The sequence below is a fragment of the Phodopus roborovskii genome, unplaced genomic scaffold, assembly GCF_943737965.1.
Source record: "Phodopus roborovskii unplaced genomic scaffold, PHOROB, whole genome shotgun sequence".
Lineage (NCBI taxonomy): Eukaryota > Metazoa > Chordata > Mammalia > Rodentia > Cricetidae > Phodopus > Phodopus roborovskii.
This window is the reverse complement of record NW_026126408.1, coordinates 14,176,042-14,200,319: the sequence shown is the minus strand read 5'-3', so window position 1 is coordinate 14,200,319 and position 24,278 is coordinate 14,176,042. Positions and strand designations below refer to the sequence as shown.

At 40.2% G+C, this 24,278-nt stretch overlaps 1 protein-coding gene and 3 non-coding genes across 4 annotated transcripts in view; all 4 read right to left on the bottom strand.

Moving 5' to 3' along the window:
• Wdr43 (WD repeat domain 43) overlaps positions 1–24,278 on the bottom strand; it is a 38,772-nt gene that overhangs the window by 10,026 nt on the left and 4,468 nt on the right. The window contains exons 2-12 of the mRNA XM_051181832.1: positions 23,237–23,374; positions 20,569–20,690; positions 16,087–16,207; positions 14,418–14,554; positions 13,215–13,317; positions 10,329–10,393; positions 8,316–8,487; positions 7,354–7,440; positions 6,087–6,221; positions 4,792–4,923; positions 383–469 (exon numbers count right to left, since the gene is read on the bottom strand). Of these exons, the coding sequence (XP_051037789.1) occupies positions 383–469; positions 4,792–4,923; positions 6,087–6,221; positions 7,354–7,440; positions 8,316–8,487; positions 10,329–10,393; positions 13,215–13,317; positions 14,418–14,554; positions 16,087–16,207; positions 20,569–20,690; positions 23,237–23,374 (1,299 nt within the window). The remainder of the gene's footprint in view (positions 1–382; positions 470–4,791; positions 4,924–6,086; positions 6,222–7,353; positions 7,441–8,315; positions 8,488–10,328; positions 10,394–13,214; positions 13,318–14,417; positions 14,555–16,086; positions 16,208–20,568; positions 20,691–23,236; positions 23,375–24,278) is intronic.
• On the bottom strand, positions 5,829–5,906 carry LOC127220180 (small nucleolar RNA SNORD53/SNORD92). The gene has a single exon (XR_007834357.1). It is a non-coding gene; the product is annotated as a small nucleolar RNA SNORD53/SNORD92 (small nucleolar RNA).
• LOC127220179 (small nucleolar RNA SNORD53/SNORD92) lies at positions 6,739–6,816 on the bottom strand. The gene has a single exon (XR_007834356.1). It is a non-coding gene; the product is annotated as a small nucleolar RNA SNORD53/SNORD92 (small nucleolar RNA).
• LOC127220181 (small nucleolar RNA SNORD53/SNORD92) lies at positions 15,156–15,240 on the bottom strand. Its single transcript, XR_007834358.1, has one exon. It is a non-coding gene; the product is annotated as a small nucleolar RNA SNORD53/SNORD92 (small nucleolar RNA).

The following is a 24,278-nucleotide window of genomic DNA, read 5'->3' as shown; positions in this document are numbered from 1 at the left end:
TTGTATGTGTTCATTTAAGCATCTGGTATCACTTAGTGTTTGGGTCCTGCCATCCTGCACTCCCTAGCTTAGCCTTGCTAATACACTTAAACAGTTATGTAAGCGAAGGCAGTACAACTCTTGCAGGAACTATGCAAGTTATCTCTGGGGTCAAAAGGTGGGACCACTGGGTAATCATCCTGTCCAATGCCACATTCCAATCAGAGAAAATAAAACAGGAAATAGTTTCAATATTATGTTAAGATACCACACAAAACATAAAGGTGGGAAACAAAGGAAAAAGCAAGGATTTGGGGCTCTATATTGGGGTATTCTATTACACCCACAAACAGCAACAGCTGCCCACAGTATTCTGTGGCTCACTTTAAATGGCTGCAGTTACCTCTTGTAACAATGGGATAACAGCATGCAAGGGCATCCTTAGCACAGTCTTCTTGATTAGGTTTATATTCCTAGTTTGAAGCACTTTCTGCAAGAAAATAAAATGACAATTAAGATGAGCATACTTCCAATAAGGACACTACTGAAAACCCTTATGTAACTGAAAATAGATCAAGGCAAGTACTGATTGAGCTGGGCAAATCAGGTTGGAAATCAGGTTAAGTTGCCTTCAGATAACACTCTAGACATTTAAATGCAAGTACGTGCCATTTTAAGGATGTTCTCCAACTTCCCTCTCACTAAATTAGACTGTCTCCAATAGAGTGAGTTGAACAAGTTTGTTTCAAAAGAAAAAACTTTTAAATTGTCACCATTTGATAAAAATGTAAGTCAATCAAATGATAACACAATAGATGCTTCAACCAAAGCCCTTGAAAGCCATTCCACCCTGGGTTGCAGAAAAAGCAACTGAGCGGACCGGTACTGAACCTACATCCTCCAGGCAGTATTCCAAACCAGAGTCAGATTGCTTCACAGAAGCAGGAAAGGAGGGACTGGGAGAAGAATCCGTTAGGTCTGATAAACCTGTCTTCTTAAATACCTTTAAATTTAAGCAACAGAGAGGTCCTAAAGGCAAGCACAGGAAGGAGGTTTCCAGTCAGTTTTCTCCAAGTCCTTAGAATCCTCATCAGATTTTACTATTCTTATAAAATTGACCTTTACAACAACCTGATTCTACCAAATAATAATTAAACTCTCATACAATTATAAGATTTTATAGACTATACTATATATTCTTATTTTACACACTATCTTTGGGAAACTGAGACAAGACACAGAATGTTCTAATCTAATAGTTCTTGACTAAGCTAATTCCATTTTCAAGTAAGCAATATAAGATTCAAAGCAAAATATGAAGTTCAGCACAGTGACACACAGCGAGCAATCCCAGCTACCTGGTAGCTGGGATAGGAAGATTACAAATCCCAGGCCAGCCTGATCAACTTACCAAGATTCTGTCTCAGAACTTTTAATGTTCTAAAGGGTGTAGGTAGGACACTTGCCTAGCACACATAAAGACACAGTATTGATTTCAGCACTGCTTTTAAGAAAACAACAAAAACAGCTACAAATATATAATCCCCAGCCCTCAGGAAGCTGAGGCAAAAATATCACAAATTTAAGGCCAGCCTGAACTGACTGCACAGTAATATCCTGACTCAAGGAAACAAGAGCAACAACAAAACGTAAGATGTGACTCAGTGAGAGACTTGCCTAGCACTCACAAGCCCTGACTTTGACCCCAGCAGTACAAAAACAAACAAGAAAACTCTATCTCACTAAAAGTATAATGTGCTGATTATAAATCCGTGACCTAGAAATTCTAATCATCTAGAAGCTACCAGAAACATCAATATTTGGGGATAGTCACATTTTTGTAACATTTCAAATGTCCCTTCACACCAACCCCTACTACCATAATCATGCAAGGAGCATGGTGGAGATTCAGGAAATATAAAGTAACCCAGCCTGTCACGTCACGATTTATACCAAGTGTGATCACATTTCACTACTGTCATGTCTGCTGCTTCCTTTGTGGTTTGGCAAATAAAACTATTTTCCTATGCAGGGTACGTGTATGTGTGGGTGGGGTGCATGCACATGCATCACAGGGACCCAGAGACATTTAAAGGTGAAAAGCAGGAGGGTATCTATAAAGTTAAAGTCCAACCTGGACTTTACAATGAGACCTTTCCAAACAAAAATAAAAACAGAAAATTTAAAAAATAAATAAATAAGGCTGGGAATGTGGTTAAGTGCTTGCTCAACATGAAGGAGACCACAGGTACGGTCCCTAGAACCACATAAAAACAAGTACAGTGGACCAAGTCATTTGCCAACTACATCATGAGGCCAGCCTGGTATTTTAAAAAAAAAAAAAAAAAAAAGGAGGTGGGCAGTGGTGGCTCACACTTTTAATCCCAGCACTCCGAAGGCAGAGGCAGGTGGGTCTCTGAGTTCTGGGGCAGCCTGGTCTACAGAGAGTTCCAGGATAGCTGGGTTTGGTTGGGGGGGGGGGGGGGGGCATCAGCCGGGGGCCACGGGACACCACACACAAAACAAGCAGCTACAGTTAAGTTTTTCTCAAGGCCACATTTAAAGAAACAGCCCTATTAACCAGTTGTAACTATCAATATGACACTAGCAATGAGTGTTTTTTCACTGCAACGCAACTAAGTATAAATAAAACACATATAAAGGTACAGTATTTCATCAATGTGACAAGAACATTTTACCAGGAAACAGTCAAGTTCTATCACCCTCAATACAATCTCCTTCCTTTAAATTCTACCCCATCACAGCCACTGTACTATGTATTGGCACTTGTTTTCCAGAATCAATTATACAATAGTCTCCCTTTGTGCCAGATTTAACCCTCAGAGAACACACTTTGAGCCATCCATTATCTGCACTGGCAATGAACATTCACATGGAAGAATCTGCAAGAACACACTTGCTAGTCTCTTGATAAGTAGGTGGGAACAGAACAGTGGGATTGGATGGGAAGTGCTTCCCCAGTGGCCTGCTCCATTTCACACTGCCAACAGTAGGGCATGGTTTTCAGCAGTTAAATACCCTTACAACACAATGTTATCTTTTTAATTTTAAAAAACCTATAGAAGATATGTAATATCATCTGAGACTTTACCTTGCCTTACTGTGATTAATGTCATATTGAAACAAACTTTTTACATGCGGGCTGGTGAGATGGCTCAGAAGGCAAAGGACCTTAGCACCAGCCTTGACAACCTAAATTCAATCCCTAGGATTCACATGGTGGAAAGAAAACCAACTTCCAAAAAAGTTGTCCTTGACCTCCACATGTCTCCTGTGGCACACTCTTGTATAAGGCAAACAAAAAAACCCTGTTGTTTCATCATGCTGTTTTTGTTTCATGGTCCTAATACTGTCATTTGATTGCTACTACACCTGACCACCACTGTCCTTTTTTGAGATGGGGGGGTCTCTATGTAGCCCTGGCTGCCCTGGGCTATGCAGACCAGGCTAGCCTTGATCTCTGCCTCACCTCAACTGCTGAGATTAACATTGTGCCCCAACAGCCCAGGCATCCAGCGTGCTTTGGGCAGAAGTCTCTTGTTTTAAAGGTGTCCAAGCAACCATGTATTCCTTTACATACATACGTATGTACTTGCGTGTACTCACACATAATAATAACAAAACTATTTTTAAAAGTACTACTATTAACTTTTCTTAGGTAGAGTAATGGATTATGGTCCATCTTTTTAAAAGAGTGAAACAAAATCCCACCATTTCTAAGCTTCACTCCACATGCAGAAGCATGTGAACAGATAAATAAACACATAATGTGGGGAGTTTATGAAACTGAGAAGTGAATTCCTGGTGATCTACAGTACTGTTCTAGAACCTACCTATCTGCTGAGGAAGGAAGGTTACAGAGTGTATTCACATAAGCATCAATATGTCTCAAAAACTACTGAATAAATATATTTTTACAGATTTATTAAATTCTCCTAGGTTTCCAAGTCACATTAAACTAAAATTTACCTAAAACAAATTGTTACAAACTACTCAGAAAGTAAACTGAGGTATTTAGACCTGCAGGCCTCCTCTCTCTACACAAGATTACTTTAACACAGAAACATAAGATAATTACATTGTAATCAAGTGAAAAAAAATCACAAGTCCCAGGTTGTCTATATTTGACTGCTAAGTCATGAAGAAAGCACTTAATACATGGAAACTGCACTAACTGATTAGGGACTACACACATCCGTCTTATTTGTCAATTTTTCTGGGTAGATTTAATTGTGGATTTAAGATAGCCAAACTGAGTAGTTTCCTACAAGCAGTCACCAACTTATACAGACATTTCTAATGCTTCCTTAAGTTTCTAGAACTACACAATACATAGCCCCCAACCCTCTTGAGTCTCCCCCCCGAACTCCTACCCATTGCCAAGGCTCCACCTCACTGCCCCCTCTCACGGCCAGGGGAAATAAGTTTCTGGAATCCAGAGTAAAAACTCAGGAACGCATTTTCCTACAGAAAAAAATATAAATTGTGATCTAGAATGCTGAGTGTTATAATTCAGCTGCACTTTATACAGGCTTTTGTAAACTAAAGCCTAAATAACCCAACAATTCAAAATATCATTTCTATGAGAAAATGCATTCCAGGTTCAAGAGAATAACACACTCCCATGGTAGGTTGGTGACTGTCTGTATATTGCCACCAAGTATAACATTTGATTAAATTCAAACTCAAAAAAAAAAAAAAAATTGCTGTACGACGTGACTACATTCTGTGAGTTTGCAGTCCAATAGTTTCTACTTTTTTAGTTCACTGAATATCTGTTGCAATACTTACATTTAACATTTCAAAATCATTGCTTTCTAAGCCCTGTGTGAGAAGGACTGGAAAGCTGGTTGTCTGCAGAAGGTCGTCCTTCCTTCCTTTTCTATCTAGATCCATGGCTCCAAGGCGTTCCTCGATGCTAGCCTACAGAATGGAAACATCTGCTAAATTAACCAGACAGGGATTTGGAGGCTGCAAACAAGCTCAGAGTCACACCTCAGCCATAGAAACACATTCCCAAACAATCTCATCACCTCAGAAGTACTGTGGAAGAAATGTTAAGATCTACAAACCAAATTCCCACAGTCTAGCAAAAGCAAACACCTGAAGAGGCTCAGAGGGGACTAGGGAAGTGGCTCAGTAGTAAAGAGCACTGGCTGCTCTCCCAGAGGACCCCAGTTTGGTTCCCAGCATCAACATGGCTGCTCACAACTATCACTGAACACCAGCTCTAAGGGATTTGATGCCCTCCTCTAGCCTCTTCAGGCACTGTACACACACAGTATAGACATACATGTAGAAAACCACCCATACATGTAAATTTTTTTTTCACTTTAAAAAAAAAAAGGCACATGCCCTGAACACAGAAATCACAAGTCCCTATTCAGTAAGATTAAAAACGCAAGGATTTGGCATCTTACTATTAATATACAAGGAAAAGAGCTATTACCATGTGTTTCCCTAATACAACCATTTTTTGGCATCAACTAAGAAATATCAAGAATATAAAGTTGGGGTGATAAGGTGGCTCAGCAGGTAAAGGAGCCTGCCACCAAGCCTACCAACCAGACTTTAATCCCAATCGCCAGAGCCCAAGAAGTGGAAGAAGATAACCAATTATGCCAAACTGTCCTCAGCCTTCAAACACATGGCAAGCAGGTACAAATATTCTTCTATTCATGCCCAAGCCTCCCACCCAGACGCACACACTCATGTACAAAATGCATGCATAAATAAATAAATGTATGTTTGAAATACCAAAGCTTTTAACCCCTATAAGTGACTATGGCCATCATTTACAAGACCAACTGACATATAACCAGCCAGGATTGCTCAGACAGCCAAGAGAAAAGAGGCATCATGGGAACTCAGCAGTATGCGAAACCCAATCTAAGTCATCACAGCAAATCCTGACTTAACCTATACAACTTGATATACCCAGCTACTAAGAAATGACAAAGATCTAATTTTAGTCAAGTCTGGAAAACAGCAGTAACCGCTGAAGGCTTCAGAAGAACTAGCTCCAGCTCTACCCAATATATGACCCCCAGTCTCTCAAGCCTCGAACCAAAGTAAGCAGTCATTACCTCATTACCGCCCAATTTCCTCTTGCTCTCCACCTCCTTGGGCTGTAAGAGTGGAGGCGGCTTGATCGGGGCATGATGTCCAGGAATCCCAGGCACCAGAACTTTAGCTTCTGAACTCATCACTGGTGTTCTCACCTGTCACACACAGCAAAGTGTGGGAAAGATGTAACTTAGTTCTTGTTCTTCCTACTAGAGAAAGTGAGCAGCTCTCTCTCCAAAGGCTTTTCCATCAGACATGCAATACAATGTACTCACCAAAACAGGAATTTAAGACAAAAATGTGAACTGAATGTTGACAAATAAAACTTAAAATACTGGTTAAAAGTTCACAGCTTTAAGCTGAGTACTGGTGGTGCACGTCTTTAGTCCCAGCACTCGGGAGGCAGAGGCAAGTGGATCTCTGAGTTCGAGGCCAGCCTGGTCTACAGAGCTAGCTCCAGGACAGGCTCCAAACAAATACAGAGAAACCCTGTCTTGAAAAACAAAAACAACAACAACAAAAAAAAAAGTTCACAGTTTTAAAGTTTGTACTACCTCATTAAGAGTATAGACCAAGAAAAATAAAATCTACCAAATACAAAAGAGCTGTGTGATTTAAAAAACGGCTTAAGTTATACACCAGACAACCTCCAAAACCAAATCTTTGCCAACCATGCTCAGACAGCCAAGAGAAAGGTGTCATCACTGAAACTCAGCCAGACGCGAAACCATGTGGGTATCATCACAGCATGGATTGGCTTCCTTTCCTAGTTCATGACAGCTACATGTCAACAGCAAGTTACACTCAAAACAGAGTGCCATGGTGACAGTCCTAGTGGCAATGAACACCAGCTCTAGTGTGGTTTGATTTTACCCTGAAATACAATACACAGCTAAACAATGCTGTGCTCTTTCAAGTTCAGAAACTAGTGAGCAACACTGAAATCTGTTATTTACACGCACTCTGTCTACAGAGTTCCCTTCCAGATTTGTACCAGCACAGGTACAAATTTTATAACCTTTATGTCTAAAAGCAGAGTCTCACGTTTCTAAGAAAAGAGCTTAAAGAGAAACTTAGAGAACTTAGAAGCCAGGTGTAGTAGTGCAAACCCCTGAAACCCCAGCACCAAGGCTGAAGAATCATGAGTTTCATTCAATCTACGCTAAATAGCAAAACTGTCCCAGGAAACAAAATAAAAAATAAATGAAGTCACTCTTACATGGCACTATATTTAACTCAATTTAGTCAAATATATTATTCTTAATATCAAGCTTGTAATGTGCTCACCTTGGTTATAGCAGTTTCTACTGTTGGAGCCCAGCAATTGGAAATGTCTCTTTCCAAGCATATGTGAGTATCTTTGGAGTTCAAAGCCTAGAAAGGTTTTTCAAAGAGAGGAAGGAGAGAGAAGCAATGTCAAACAAAGCAACCACCAATGACATGAGAATCAAACTCAATGCACACAATCAATTTTTCAAAGTACTTATTGAAACTGATGACATCTGAAATTCCAGCACCCGAGGACAGAGGCAGTAGAACTCTTACAAGTTCACAGCCAATCAAGGCTACCAGGCAAGAGCCGTGTCATGATACAGTGCTTGTCTAGCATGAATAAAGCTCTGAGTTTAATCCTGGCATTACAAGGGAGAAAAAAAAAAAAAAAAATAGAATATTCTTGCAATAAATTCAAGAAAGCTTATTTGGTTCCCTAGGGGCCTTACTAAGTAAAAGTAGTATAAAGCTAAGCTTAAACACATTGTACACGACTAAGAACTTGCAAGTAGTTAGAAAAAAGTCTGTGGTTTAAAAATGTCAGGGCACTACCCATTGCATTTCCATTAGAAAATACAATGAGTGCCACCACTAAGGGCTGTTAGTAAGTAGTGCATTTTATGTAACTGAACAAAATTCAATTCAAGTTACACTTAGCTAAGGAAAAGTATCCAGTAGGAACATGAAACTAGGACTAGTTCAAAGTGAGGTTCATACACAGGAAACATCAGATTTCAAAGACCCCCCCCCCCAAAAAAAAAAAAAAAAAAAAAAAAAAAAAAAAAAGAGGAAAGAGGTGACATTCCACCTGTTGGCGTTAGATAAGAAAGAATTTTCACAAATTAAACCACCCACTGCCCACTGGGAGCTTTTTAATTAAAGGAGAATGTTGTTTATTTTTCCCTAAAGTAATCCAATTTAGCCAAAATGCCCCTCTCAAAATCTGAATTATTGTCTCCAAAGAAGCGGCTACTTACCACTCGCTCAATGGTAGGCTGAAACCAGTTGCCATACACAAGCAATAAGGATGTTTTGTCTAAGCAAAATCCAGCTGCTAGAATAGGGATGGGTTTTGGTGTTGACTTCTTGCCTTTTCCGGGTGTTGCTATCTGAATTGTGCAATTTGAAGTCAAAGGCTTTTTGCAGTGTCTAGGAATAAAGGAAAAGTAAGATTAGAGAATTTGAAACTGCCATCAAGTCACAAGATACAACCCTCCCCTCAGCTCCACAAACCATCTCAAGTAGACAGAAAGACATGTCTTTCAAGACTTCAAATGTCCCTCCCAAAACCAGTCCTGAGATTCTAATGCATCTCTGCCCAATACTGTTAGAAAGTAAAAGGAGGCAGGCTGCAGATTCTCAAATGATCTCATTGACCTCAACTTCGGATTCCGTACATATATCCTTTTCCAGTAGTCTCATCTCCATTACTCTTAACCCTCAAAGCCTCACCACAGCCTCTGGTACCCAACTTGAGAGATGAGTACACCCTCTGTGTCTTCTCCATGGACACTGCCCTGTCTGGCTCATCTGTGTAGTCCTAAATGATAGCTGTTTTCTCACCACACTGCTTATATCAGGGACTTGTGTGTACTTTGTTCTCCACTTTCATCCCCAAAACCTTTGAACTGTCTGCACTACTTCCCCATCCTGCTGCCACCTTCTGGAACAAGGGCACAACATTTGTTTTTAGAGTTCACTGGCTTGGGCTGGAGGGATGACTCAGAGTTAAGAGCACTGACTGCTTTTCCAAAGGTCCTGAGTTCAATTCCCAACAACCACATGGTGGCTCACAGCCATCTATATTGAGATCTGGTGCCCTCTTCTGGGTTTCAGGCATACATGCAAGCATAACACACTGTATACATGATAAATAAAATCTTTATTGATATATATATATATATATATATAAAGAGTTCACTGGCTCATGGCCATCTCTATCTAACTCTATTCCTGACGCATTGTTTTCTGAGGTTCCCATATACAATACTGCTGCTGACGTGCAGATTCTTCTAAAACTCTGGACTCTTAACCAAGGCCCAGGCCCTTTGTTGCATCCTAATCCCACATTTCCTCACACCATATTAATCTTGCTACCCACTCATTTCTAGTGAGCTCACATTGTTTATCATCTCAATTTTTATGTAACATTATGCTGCCTTTTCAACTCCTTCCTAGTATCCTGACTTCACAACCATTTCTACACCCAGGACTTCACAATTGTTTTGCCTTTTACCTCTCTTTAATTTATTTTCAACAGATTTGACATAGTAACCATCATGAACTATCAATCCTCTGCTTAAACTTGGTGGGGGGGGGGGCGGCTTAGTGCAATGGTTCCCAGCCCTCCTAATGCTTTGTCTCTTTAATAGTTAGTTCCTCACACTGTGGTGACCCCCCCAATCATGAAATTATTTTCATTACTTTGTAACTATAATTTTGATATTGTCATGAATCATAACATAAATTCTCTAAGAGAGCTAAATAATAGGAGACTCAAAATTCTTGTAATTTTTTTACTTCCTGGTATGCTGGAGATCCTAACCAAGCACATGACACAGCTATATCCCTTGCCCTACAGAATGTTCCTAACTCCCTACCTACTGCTCAGAATCAGGAAACAGCACAGTGACACATCACTAAGTTACATACACACAGGCAAAGGCAAATAAACAACCACAGAAGACAATCCAAGGCACCACCCAAATCCACAAGCAATCTCTCCCTGATCAACTTTTTTTTTAATTTTTATTACTATTAAAAATACTCAGTAGATACACTTCATAAAAAGTGTATCACACTCCTAACCACAGAGAAATAACATGGCCCATGACCTCAAAACCTGAGTTCTTCACATACTCATGTAGATAAGCAATCGGGAGTACTTTCACAATAATGGAAAGAGCAGGAATATAATGCAAAGAATCAGGTTGATTACAACCCAAAAGACACAGGAACAAGCACTTCTGACTTAGAAATTTCTTACTTACCCATTTAATATATGTTCAAAAAGATGAACTTGACCGTCTCTGCACACAACCGCTAACTTGACAGGCTAAAAGAAAAATTCTAGTCAATTATATACTCCAACTTTAATTTCACCCCTGAAAACTGACCTCTTGTCCCACCTCCTCAGTAACTAGAATTTTTAAAAGACAAAACAAAAAAACAGCAACAGATTTAAAAATCATTATTTGGAGCAGGGAGGTTCAGGCACATGAAGCACTTTTTACCCCCACACTCAAGAAGCAGGTGGATCTCTGTGAGCACAAGGCCATCCTGGTCTACAGAGTAAGTTCCAGGACAACCAGGACTGTTTCACAAAGAAACTGTCTCCAAAAAAAAAAAAAAAAAAAATGGGGGACAGCTAGATAGTTCAACCAACAGGTAAAGACACCTCGTGAAAAGCTAGTAACTTCAATTTGGCCATCCAGAATTTATATAAAGATGGAGAGAACTGAGACTACAACTTTGTTCTCTGGCAACACTCCCAAAAAAACACTCTTCTTTTGTTTTTTGGGGGGAGGGGAAGCTAACGCAGGGTCTCAGATAGGCAGTGGTGGTGCACCCCTTAATCACAGCGCCTGGAAGGCAGAGACATGTGGATCTGACTCTGAGGCCAGCCATGTCTATAGAATGCTTTCCAGAACAGCCAAGGCTACATAGAAACCTCTCTCAAGAAGAATAACAAAAAACAAGGGTTTCTCTCTATATTGCCCTGATCATCCTAGAATTCTGTAGATCAGACTGGCCTTGAAGTCACTGAGATTCACCTGCCTCTGTCTCTTGAATGCTGGGGCCGGGCGTTGGTGGCACATGCCTTTAGTCCCAGCACGCAGGAGGCAGAGACAGGCAGATCTCTATAAGTCTGAGTCCAGCCTGGTCTACAGAGCTAGTTCCAGGACAGGTTCCAAAGCAAAACAGAGAAACCCTATCTCAAAAAAAAAAAAAAAAAAAAGTGTGCCACTACATACAACAGTATCTCTGACAAAATGTTGTTCAGGTCGAGATTGTAAATAATCTTTAGGCAAGAACCTCCAAGGTAAATGTGCTCTTTATGACAAAGAGAATATCTGCATGGCTCTGGAATGTCCCAGTCACAGCAGCCAGGGTTGATGAAAACACCACAATATTTCCCACCTCCTCAAGTCTGTCAATTTCTACCTTCTTGAGGTCTAGAGGCTGTCAGCTTCCTGTGCTAAGGACCAAATTAAGTTCTGCAGCTTCTTGAGCAAAGGTTTTCTTAGTATTAGCACGTCCAAAATCTCATCATTTGTATTCTACATTATGTCTAGCTGGAGAATTCAAAGAAAGGCTAACACTGAAATACAGTCAGTGCAGCATCGCAAGAGCACAGAAAGCTTTCAGGATATGAGCTTGGGGAGGAAAGATGCTCCTGAAGAAATAAATGCTAGCTCTCTCTAAGGATCAGGCTCATCTGTTCCCAGAGGAAGGCCATGCAGCAACACCACTTTCCCACAAGTCCTAACAGATATTCTCACCCAACCCAAACTATTGGTAACAGAAACAGAACAGAGTGTTGATAAGATCAAAAGCAAGGATTTGTTTGGGGGTTTTATGCTTGATAATTACTACCTTTAAAGAACCTGTGAGGAGCTGGGGAGAAGGCTCAGTTAAGTGTTTGCCACACAAGTATAAGGACCTGAGTCCAGTCCTAGCACCCACATAAAAGCTAGGCATGGTGGTGTGAGCTTTGTCATCCTAGCTTAGGGAGACAGAGGCAAGGAAGATTCCTGTGGCTCATTGTCAGACCAGCCAGCTAAACTAATTACCCAGCTTACATTTTGCTGTTACTCTGAATGTCCATAACTGAATTATTAAAATAACATTCAGCCAGACCATAAGGTACAGATAGCTCAATTGGTATAATGTAATAGCCCTCCCTCCCATAAACCAACAGGTGGCATACACCTGTAATCCTGGCACTGGGAAGTAGAGGCAGGTGGATGAAGTGTTTAAGATCATTGTTGTTGCCTATACGGTATATTGAAAGGCAGCCTGGGGTATATGAGACCCAATCTCAAGAAAAACAAAAATACGAAGAAATTTAAAAACTGATGATGATCATCATCATGACAATGACAACTAATTAGGCATGCTAGAACATGCCTATAATCAGAGAATGGGAGACTGAGGTAAAAGATTGCCATGAGTTCAAGGCCAGCCTGAAATACATAGCAGCAACTATCAGGCTAAACAGGAAGACTGTCTTGGGGCTGGAGAAATGGCTCAGAAGTTAAGAACATGAAGACTTGAGATTTGACATAATAAGTCAGGCATGATCACATGCACACATGTAACCCAGCACTGGACGGGGGAAGAAAGATGGTAAGAGGACCCCAGTGGCTTGCTCACCACCACCCTAGCTCCAAGCTTTTTGAGACTCTGCCTCAAAAGACTAAGGAAGAGTGACAGAGCAGGGTACCCAATGTCCACATGTACATGGGCAAGAATAGTCTCATAGACATACAAACACTTAAACTACAGATAGACAAACAGACACACACACATAACACGCAAATACTGTGTTCCAAAAAAAAAAAGATCAGTAACTTAAAGAAAAATTCTGTGTGTTATGTATGTGGGGGGAGGGGGGTTGGGGGGAGAAGGGGACACATGACAAAGCTGCTGTTTTCCTCAATCACTCTAAGATTCATTTACTAATGCATGATCTCTTGTTGAATCTCTACCTCCCAAGTGCTAGGATTGCAGGGCAGGCAGCTACCACAACGCACAGCTTTGACATGGGTTCTTGGGATCCTACATAGTCAACACTTTTATCCACTAAGCTATCTCTTTAGTCCCGTAACTTTTGTAGGACCTAAAAATCAATTCTTACACATCAAGCTACTTACCTCTTCTTTGTTTTCTGACAAAGTCAAATCAATATAGACAGGTTCATCTGTGACTGTAAAAGACATCACTGCACTCTTCTCTTTGTTCTCTGACCGGACCTGCCTAGATAACAAACCAGCCATTAGGTATGATGACAGATGTAGGTTTATGCACCTAGTCTGTGCCTATTGACCACACAAACCAGAAGAAAGAGGGTGTCAGGTTCTCTGCACCTGAAGCACTGACCTGGTAGCTCTGCAGCCCCACAGATCTGTATGTTATGCATCTAAGTGTTGTCCTGTGTGTCTGTATGTGTGTGTGTGTGTGTATAAGAGCTTGCATCACACCCACCTTTTTAAAATTTTAGTTCATTTATATTTACTTATTTATGTTTTTTCCAAGACCGAGTCACTTTGCATAGCCCTGAATGTTCTGGAACTCACTCTAGACCGTGAATACCTCTGCCTCTGCCTCCAGAGTGCTTCGATTAAAGGCTTGCACTACCAACACCCAGCCATACTCTACTCTTTTTCAAGTATTTTCCAGAGGCCAAACTCTGATCTTATGTTTGGATAGCAAGCATTTATAATCTACACTATCTCCCCAGACTCAATCTGTACACTTTAAGTTCTGTAGCAATAAAACTAGGTACAAATTAAATGATAAAGAATAAGCAACGTGTGGTTTTAAAGTATGCTTTGGGGCTGAAGTGATGGCTCAGTGGTTAATAACAAACACTTCCTGCTCTTCCAGAGAAGCTGGGTTTAATTTGAAGGACCCACATCACGGCTCACAACTGTCTACAGGCACAGTGCAAGACCTGACACCCTCTTCTGGCCTCTGAATGCATTGGGTACACAGGTGATACACAGACCTACATGCAAAAAAAATACCCATACACATAAAATACAAAATTTAAGAAGAAAAATATGCTTCAAATGTAGTTGTAACTATTGAGAATTTATTTCCTATTAAACAATTTTATATTTGAGTCTAGAAAATAATTAACTTAATATGCAGTAAATGCACAATTTTATTTTTAAATATATTTCAAACAATGTTGTAATTATATAAAGAGGCACTTAAATTCTTAATAAGATCCATTCTAACTTGAACTTATTCTAATGCAATAAAGTAAACCAAACTTAACATCCATATTGACCCCACGAACTGTGAGATTCTTACAAAGCAAGGTTGTCTCCCACTCCCAAACAGCTACGTACCAGACATTAAGTAACCGGTCATGTACTGCTCCAGATAAGAAATAGAGACCTGTAATCCCATCAAAAGGCTGGCTCTCATTAGGTCTGATGGTAATGAACCTAAGTGATGAAATAGGTGTCGAGTGGCCTGTGAAGTGCTAGAAAAAGTTAAATCTCATTTAGGAGAGGGTGGACTCAAAGCATGCAAAATTAAAAGTCCCTACATATCTTAAGAAAGCTAAATCATTCATCTTGCAACAGTGCCTACAGCAGAAACTCATTCTAAGCAAAAGGCTAGTTGTGCTATAATCCATTCCCTTCTTTTTAAAAAAAAAAAAAAATGTATATATATATATATATCCATCAACAAGTCTGGAGGCAGAGGTAGGCAGATCTCTTGAGTTCAAGACCACCCTGGTTTACAGTGAGTTCCAGGACTACACAGCGAAAGTCTCAAAAAACAGCAAACATTAAAACAAAAGTAAAATGTCTCTTCTATTATCCTACCCCACAACCAGTTTCTCACTTCTGAATTAAGACTTGCTTAATTGTCCTTTTTCCTCTTGTTGGCTTGCCTCCTAACTCCCCACCAGCTTTTTTTTTTAAGACTGACAGGGTCTTGCTATATAAGCCATGTTATCCTAGAACTATGCAGTCCAGGCTGACCTCAACCTTGAACTCCTCCTGCCTCAGCCTCTCACGTATGGGGTCACATGCATACCCCACCATTTTGGACTTGGCTCTACCATTTTTTAAAGGGTGCTCAGACACAGCCAAGGAATTGCAGGTCCTCATGATACTCTCAGAGAGTCGAAACCACAATTTTAAGGCATCATCACAGCACCATAAGTTCAATACCCCCAATGCAACTTAGTTAAAACTCCTGATAGCAGATCCCCACCATGTATACTATAGACAAAATGCTAGTTACACACTAAAAATACAACTATAATCATTGCATAATGAAGGTTTAATTCAAATTCCACTTGTTTCACTCATTTCAAATGGATGTGAGCATTACTGAATTCAAGATTTGAAAAATGCTTTCTATTAATTCTATTATTTATTTTTTAAAACCATTTTGTGTGTATGGGTGCTTTGCCTGCATGTATGTCTGCATACCAGGTGCACAGATACCAGAAGTGGATTTAAGATCCCCTAGTCCACAACATGGATGCTGAGAACTGAACCTAGGTTGGCCTCTGGAAGAGCAGCAAATGCTCTCAATCTCTAAGCCAATAACTCTCTGGTCCTAATTCTATTTAAACAAACGACTTGGCAACCGTTAAATGGTTTGTTTGTTTGTTTTCCCCTGAAAAGATCTCTTGTAGCCCAGGCTGGCCTTGCTACACAAGGCGCATGAGTACATGCATACATTACCATGTACAGTTTCCTCGGGGCTAGGGACTGAACTCTACCAACTGAGCTGAAATGCAGCCGTTAATTCTGTTGAATCTATCTACAAATAAAGAACTTGGGGTTTTGTTAGTTTTTGTTGGGACTGAATTTTATTTTGTTATCTAAGCCTTGCTTGTAGTGCGTGTGTGTCCCCTATGTGGTGTTGGGATTGAACCCAAAGCTTTATTCTACTAATTGAGCTAAGATTTATATTCTTACAACAATATTCTATGATTTAACTACTATATACTTGCTCTATAGAACTGTCAGTCTTACAATGTAATTAACTCACTCTGTAGACTTCTTTGGTCTCCAAAACCCATAGTTTGATTGTTCGACCAGCTGAAAGTAACATCTTTCCATCTGGGCTGATACACAGGGAACTGACACTGCTATTGTCTCCTTTCCATTTGCTGAATTGTGGAGAGAACCAAGCATTACAATGAACACAGGAAACTTTATTAAGAGCAGAAAATAACAAGTCAGACATTTAAAAATGCTAAGGCCCTATGCCAACTGCCTTCCCTAAAATCTTACATAGTTCCTAAGCCCAACACAGCACTAAAGTAAAGCATCCCTAAAGGCAGGTCTCCCTTTGGTAAACACAGGATAAAATGTCCTGACATGCCAGGGAATAGGGTAGATAAATGCTGGAAGAGCATAATATAGGGAGCCACTTTGTATCCTGGGACCCAGGAGGCGGATTGTCAATGCCTAGGAAACCACTCTGCTAGTTGGGCTTCCACAAGTCGATCCTATCCCCATAGAGATTCCTGTTATCTGATAAGCCAGTCTTTAATTACCTTGGCAATGTATGGTTTCTCTGCAGCCCCCAAAGTTATCCCTATCCTAGATCTTACTGATGAAGTCCTAGAAGCATGAGTCTAACTTCCTATACTTAGTAATGTGATAAGCAATGGGGAAACTGACTGTTCACGTATCGAACTTGTACATTACAAAGAAGGAATATTTAGAATGCAGTAACAACTCCTTTGTATCAATAAGAACTCAAAATGAAAACAAAAAATATAAACAGACAATTCATAAGACAAATACTGCTGATAAACAGAAAACACTTGAACTCACTAGTAACCACGGAACAAAGTCCAAAAACCCTTTTTCATTACTAACTTCTAAATGTTTCCCAATTTCTTATCAATTTCCATCATTTTAAGGCTTTTTACAGACATTATTATGCACCAAGTTGAAGCATATTAAAAAGACATGGTGCTAAGAATAAAGAGACAGCTCAGTAAGTAAACTGCTTGCCCCTTGAGCATCTAGACCCCCAGTTTAATCCCAATACCCACATTAAAAATAACTACAATATAAATTAATTAATTAAAATGAACAACACTGAATAGGGTGAGCCAAGAAGAGGACCCTTGGGGCTTGCTGATCAGCCAGTCTAGCCAAACTAACAAGTTCCACTAACAAGAAACACAATAAAACAAAAGATGGGACAGTACCTGACAAAGACAGACACACACACATACTCCACACACTGCTGTGAGAAACCCAAGAAGCTTCCTGAATCTATTCCCACCTGTACATGGTAATATTAATGCCCCCTCCCCTGTTGACAACTATACCCAAAGAAACTGAGAACTTTGAGGTATGACAGATTGCCAAGGCTCAACCTACTAGAGACACACCACAGCAGATCGGTCTGCACAAGTAAGCTTAAAAAGCATTAGAGTACAAATTTAATCCCAGAACTCAGGAAGCAGAGACAGGGGGAATATCTTGAGTTCAAGGCCAACCTGGTTTATTGACAGAGCTACAGAACACCCATGGCAGCTAAACAAAGAAACACCTTTCTTTCTTTCGTTCTGCTCTTCTCTCTCTCTCTCTCCCTCCCTCTCCCTCCCTCCCTCTCTCTCTCACTCACACACACACAGACACTGGGGGGGGGGGTGTGTGTGTCAAGAGCACTGGCTGCTCTTCAGGAGGGAGGATCCAGGTTCAATTCCTAGCACCCACAAGACAGTTTATAACCAAGGAAACCTGATGCCCTCTTCTAGCCTCCAAAGGCACTTCACACATGTGGTACAGAGATATACACCCATACAAAATAAAATGAACAAAAACCTGTTTCTTAAAAGCAAATTGTGCCATGCAGTGGTGGCACAAGCCTTTAATTCCAGCACCACCATTTGCTGAACAGACTAATCTAGTAGTATATTATTTTCCTAACAAGAGTCCTTTCCCATCAAACAAAATTGTAAACTTTATACATACACCCATAATACTGAGCTCCTTAGCCAGGCGTTGATGGTGCACGCCTTTAATCCCAGCAGAGGCAGGAGGATCTCTGTGAGTTCGAGACCAGCCTGGCCTACAAGAGCTAGTTCCCGGACAGTCTCCAAAGCTACACAGAGAAACCCTGTCTCAAAACCTAACCCCCACCCCCAAAAAAAGCAAAGGGCTAGGATAGAGCCTTCTCTTGAGGAGTGTGACAGGCTGCAGAATGCTAATCCATGTCAAGTGACACCTTAAAGGTCTTCGGATTCCTGTAGTCTCCCAAGGCTGAAGGACTAAACACAACCACATCCCTAGGTTTTCTAGCCTGCTTTTAAACAATTTCATTTTAAATACCATTCTTATTGGCTTCTTATGCCAAGAATCTTCAGCAATTTGAGGAATGTCTACAAGATGTTAACAGGAACTACACCCAATAATTCAAAGCATGCCAACCCCAAAGACATAATATCAGAACAAAAGAAAATTTTGAAATCCTACAGTGCCATTTAAAGAACACAATGAAAAGAAAATAGGAAAAACAAAAACATAAAATGAGAGGAGGAAAAGGCCTGATTTATGAAACCAGGACACTGCCACCAAGCATCAAATGTATTTCCTTAAATACACAGGGAAGTGGGCATGTGGTGCACACCTGTAGTTATTTACAGCAACCAGGAGCTAAAGGGAGGACCTTTCTGAAAATCTAAAGCCAGCATGGACTACAGAAGACCATGCCAACTGTTCATATTCTCTCGCTCTCATACATGTATGCACCTATCAGAGCCTACAAGATACTGCAGTGGTGAAAAGTGCAAGCCAGCACACCTAACAGCCTAAATTCAATCCCAGGACCCAGGAGAGAATCAATTCCCCCAAAAAGTTGTCTTCCAGCCTCCACACACATGCCATAATGCACACACACAATACACAATGAATAAACAGGCAGGTAAATAAATGTAATTTTTAAAGGAACTTTTAAAAGAAAAGACAATAATCTCAGGAGTTGAAGAGACAGCTGAGTTAAGAATAAGTACTATCCTAGCAGAAGGCCTGAGTTCAGGTCTTGGCATCCAGCTTTTGAGCTTGCAAAAGCTCCAAACTCCAGGGTATATTAACACACATACACATACACATAATTGAATGCATTTTTAAAAAGAAAAGAACCCCGAGAAAGTTATTTCTAATCTAAAGCTCTTTTCACACAAATTATCAACTGTGAGGACAGAATTAAGGACTGAATTAAGGACAGTGGTTAGCAAGCAAAATCTTAGTGTACACACATGTACAGTTTTTCTCAGGAAGCAACCAATTAGCATGTCCACCAATGGGGGTGGGAGAGGGAAATGGGATTAGGGGAGGCTTAACTATCAAGAGAAAACTTTCTGCAGTAAACAGAGAACCAGGCTGGTAGCTGCTCAGCTGACTGAAGGTGTTGGAACTCCTGAGACAAATCTAAAGCTGACTAAAAGACACTTCTAAATGTAACTGAGTCAAGTTACACTACTGTAAGGAAATAGGCACAAGAGACCAAGCAAAACTTTCAGCAAAGAAGCATATGCTTCAACTCTAATAGTAAGTAGTCAAATTTTTAATTAAAAAAAACAAACAAACAAAAAAATTAACAGTGGTGTACAAACCCTGTGGATAAAGCTGGAAACTCAATTATCTTGTGAGACAGCACAGTTTAGTAGGAAAGAGGTCAGGCTTTCATCTAACCTATTTCTTATGTATAGCAGGGACACATCCAGGCTCTTGAAGTTATGATCAAATACAATGGTATGTCTAACATACTCAACAGTTTTTGTATGAATGACCATACCTCTCACCCAGAGTACATGTACACTGCAAGTCCCACCCCAGACCACTGTTGAGACTCTCCACACATGTTTCTGACAGTCACCTACATGGTTAAGTGTGACTGCCAATAAGTTCACTGCAAACACTGGTCCTTGCACCTGCACCTCCAGCCCCAAACCTTCTTCTGATTTTAAACCCTCATTGTGACCATGTATATGGGTCATGTCTTTCACTTCATGTTTTATGAAAGTTCCCAAATGATTTCTCTCTTTGGACCACAATTTCTCTAACTAAAGATTATTTCTATCCGCTATCACCTCTAATTTACTCACTCCCAAGTTAATCTCTAGCCACATTTCTACCTTTCTTTGCCCATTCCTAAAAGAGCTGTTTCATTTTTCCCCATCCAAACCTACCTATCCATCTATCTATCCCAGAAGGTCCAACCTTAACCACCATAGTCGCATCAGCCCTTTCCAATTCTACCTTGCTGACAAGTAACCTCATGCCATCTGCATTTCTTGTACATTTCTTTATTCTAAATCATTTAGTTGTTTCCCCTCCACCCTTCTCCTTAAGCTTCTGTCACTTCTATGTAGTAAAACTTTGAATGCCCAGTTAGACTGAGAGATCCTCGAGAACCATCTATATAACCTGATGAATGTAAACATTTCCTACTGGGTCCCAAAAGATTCTGGGTAAACCTCCACTTCCGGGCATTGCTGGTACTTACCACTTTACTTTGCATGTCTGTGTACTCCACTCCACAATATACTTATCATCTGAACAACTATATATGCAGTCATTGTCTTGATGCCACTGTATGCAATTGACTCTGTTTTCATGCCCACCACTCTAGAGATTTAAAAAACAAAGAGACAAAGTCTTACATAATAGTATGAATCCTGAAATTAACACACATTTACCTCAAAACCTTAGTCCTTATGCTAAAGCCTTAACCTACATCTTACCCACCTTGGTATTCCAACATCAAAAATGAGGTAAACCAGCTAGAGCTTGAAATGTTAATTTCCCCTTCTCTGTAGGAAAAAAATGTACATCTACATCCTCAAAGGGCACTTAACCAAATGTCATTGCTTTGAACAAAAATGCCAGTACAAGGTATGAGCAACACTGGAAAGAACAAGTGAACTCAAATCATGGCGACCAAACATCAACTTCTTTTTAAGACAGGAGCTTGTTATACAGATGAGGACTGCCTTAAACTTTCAGTGATCCTCCTGCCTCTGCCTCCCAAACTTGAATCTTAGACACGCACCAATGTCTAGCTGAAATACACTTTTAAGGTTTTAAAGTTGGAGATATCACAAAAAAAAAAAAACAAACAAACCTGCCAACCTAGGTGGTGCTGGCCTCCAACAATAGCACTGGAAGCTGAGGGACTTCAAGGCCAGCCTGAGCTTTCACAGCAATGTGCTATGGGGTTGGGGTGGGGGGCACTTTTCTTCAGGTAAATCTTTGTTGTATTCCAACAACAGATGTGGAGCTCACACAAAGAACCGTCCTCTACTTGATACATGTCAGTCAATATTTTATATCTTTATAATCTTTATGCAGGCAATTTTGGGGGTAATGTATGTGTGCTCATGCTGGGGACATTGTAGTTATATATGTGCATATACATGTAGGAGTGCCACCAAGAGGACAACTTCAGGTGAATTCCCCAAAACACTGTTGTTATTTTGAGACAAGGTCTTCCCCTAGTCTGGAGCTTGCCAAGTAAGCTAAGCTGACTGACCATCCAGCCCCAGAGCACCGTCTGCCTTTTTCTTCCCAGTGCTGGAATTAAAAACACACTCCACCATGCCTAGCCCTTTTACATTTAATGTGGGTTCTAGAGACTGAATTCAGGTCCTCAGTCTACAAGACAAGCCCCTTACTAGTTAAGCTATCTCCCAGCCCAATAATTTCTAAAGGCAAATTTAAAGCAGATGAGTTTTTCAGATTATATTTTTCTGTTTTTTGACACAGGGTTTCTCTGTATAACAGCCCTGGCTGTCCTGTAACTCTCTTTTTATACCAGACTGGCCTTGGACTCAGAACCACCTGCCTATGCCTCCCAAGACCTGGGATTAAAGGAGTGTGCCACCACTGCCTGGCTTGGCTGTATTTTTTTTAATGTATGTGTATATGTGTCTGCCTATTTGTCTGCTTGTACACATAGACCCATGGAGGCTAGAAGAAAACCAGGCATTTCTCATCCACCAAACACTAGGGATTTTCTTGTTGCTGTTTGAATGGACTACTAAGGATGCCAATAGGTATTATCCTTCCACTAGTGATGACAACAAATGAGGAAGACTTCCAGAAAACTTAATTAATTCTGAAACTCTGACTCCTTAACTACATTATAAATTCAAGGGACTACAGGATGAAGAGGGTATCATTCTTTTGTGATAGAAAAAAATGGAAACCTCCAAATGGTAAATAACAGTTATGTACTAAAGGTACTATCCAATTTAATGCAAACTTATGGCTGTCATTAGAAAGATTACGGTTAGTTTTAGGCAAGATGAAAACTGCTTAAAACTCAATGAAAACAAAACAAAATAAATGACCAGATAGAAGTCATCTATATCTTAATCTATGAAGTATAGAAATACGTAAACTATTAAATAAAGATCTGTCTTGATGACAAATGTGTATGTAAACTTTTCTCATTTTCAATTTCATGTCATTCCTTTTCTGTTAGATGCTGTTTAAAATGGAAAACCTACTGTCTTGTTCTTTCACACAATAACCGTTTCTCTATACAGAAGTCCACCCAGTGAACTTAAAAGCACACTGCAGAAGACATAGCCTGAAACCAAGTACACCAAGGAAGTTACTGTCTTCTAGCACCTAACCCACACTTCTATAATTTGAGATATTGGGCTGGGATTCTGCAATACAATTCTGGCTTGCCAACTAGATCCACTGCCAATGTGTTTTGTGAGGAGACGTGGCTGGAGGGAAAAACAGGGACTTATTCCTCCTGTTCTCCTTCGCATCACCCCAACACCTTGGTGGTGTAAACTGAAGGCAACAACAGAAAGTATGAAGGCACCAGCATCACCCCTCCCTTCAGAGAGAAACACCTGCCTCTGAAATATACACCCCAAGCCCACAGTAGTGCTTACAAAGTCAACTCCTAAGGCCTCACTCAACGTCAGCAACAACTCCAAGTGCCTCCTTTGTTCCTGAAGCTGCTACCGATACCTTCTGACTTTACCTTTAGTCAACAGTTCTCTGTTGTATTACCTACTACAGCTCTTAATACTCTGTAGTTATTAATGCAATTAAGATGGGAAACTGCTTCTACACATAGAAAGCTCATCAATATCTTGACGTATTTCTAATCTTTTGTCACATTTTTATATAAAATGTGTAAATATACTTACTATTAATTTACTGTGCAATTCTCCTTTTACTGTGCTATACAATAAAATGCTACCGACTGCTGTGCCAAGAGCCAACAAGTCAACCTGGTCACTTGTTCCTATAACTTCTGATTTCCTTTTTTTCCTTTGATGACTTTCCTGGAAAAAAAAAGTAAAAATAAGATTTTAACTTAGTATTTCAAATACATAAATAGACACCAAAACATCACTAATGCATAAACACCAGTGTGCTTTAACCATCCATCAAAGACACTTTTTAAGAGTTTCCTGGCCCACCTCCAACCCCTTTAGAAAGAAGTCAGAGACAGTAAACTGTATCACTTCCTATGCTCTTAACACTCTCCTAATAGACATGATAGCCTCAACACTCTTTCTACTTCTCAAACACTAACAAGTGTCTCTAGCAGGTCCCAGGGAAGCCTCCCCTCTTCAAGCAGAGATTCACAGGGGTTTATGAATCCATAAATCCAGGCCAAACTCTACCAATGGGATAACTAGCTTTTCCATTTTTCTCCCAATTTTTTCTCAAGCTCTAGCTTCATTTTCAAGAAGAAAAAAAAATTTTTTTTTTATATCTATATACATCAACTTGGATCTGAGTTAACAAAATAACTTTGACTAGTCATGGGATCCAGTGGCTGATGGAGGGTAGGTCTGGTGCTTTCATGCTGCTTCTGCTGACTGTGAAGGCTCAGGCATCCATCTAGTGGGGAAGGCACTAACAGACCATTTCAGTAGGAATGCTCAAACAGTAAAGTGAAGGCAAATATTCGAAAATCCCAAACTTCTCAGTTCTGCAACACCTTACAAACTCCACTGCCTTAGCACACTGTCCTCTGTGTAGGCACACCTCTAGTCTCCATTATGTAAGAGTTTGAACCCAGTTTGAACTTTCTGGGACTGTCTAAAAGAAAGAAAGGAGCCTGACAGGCAGCACATAACTTTAATCCTAGCACTAGGGAGACAGAGGTAGGTAGAGCTCTTGAGTTGGAGGCCAGGAAAAAAAAAAAAAAAATTAAACATTATCAAATCTCTATCTGTT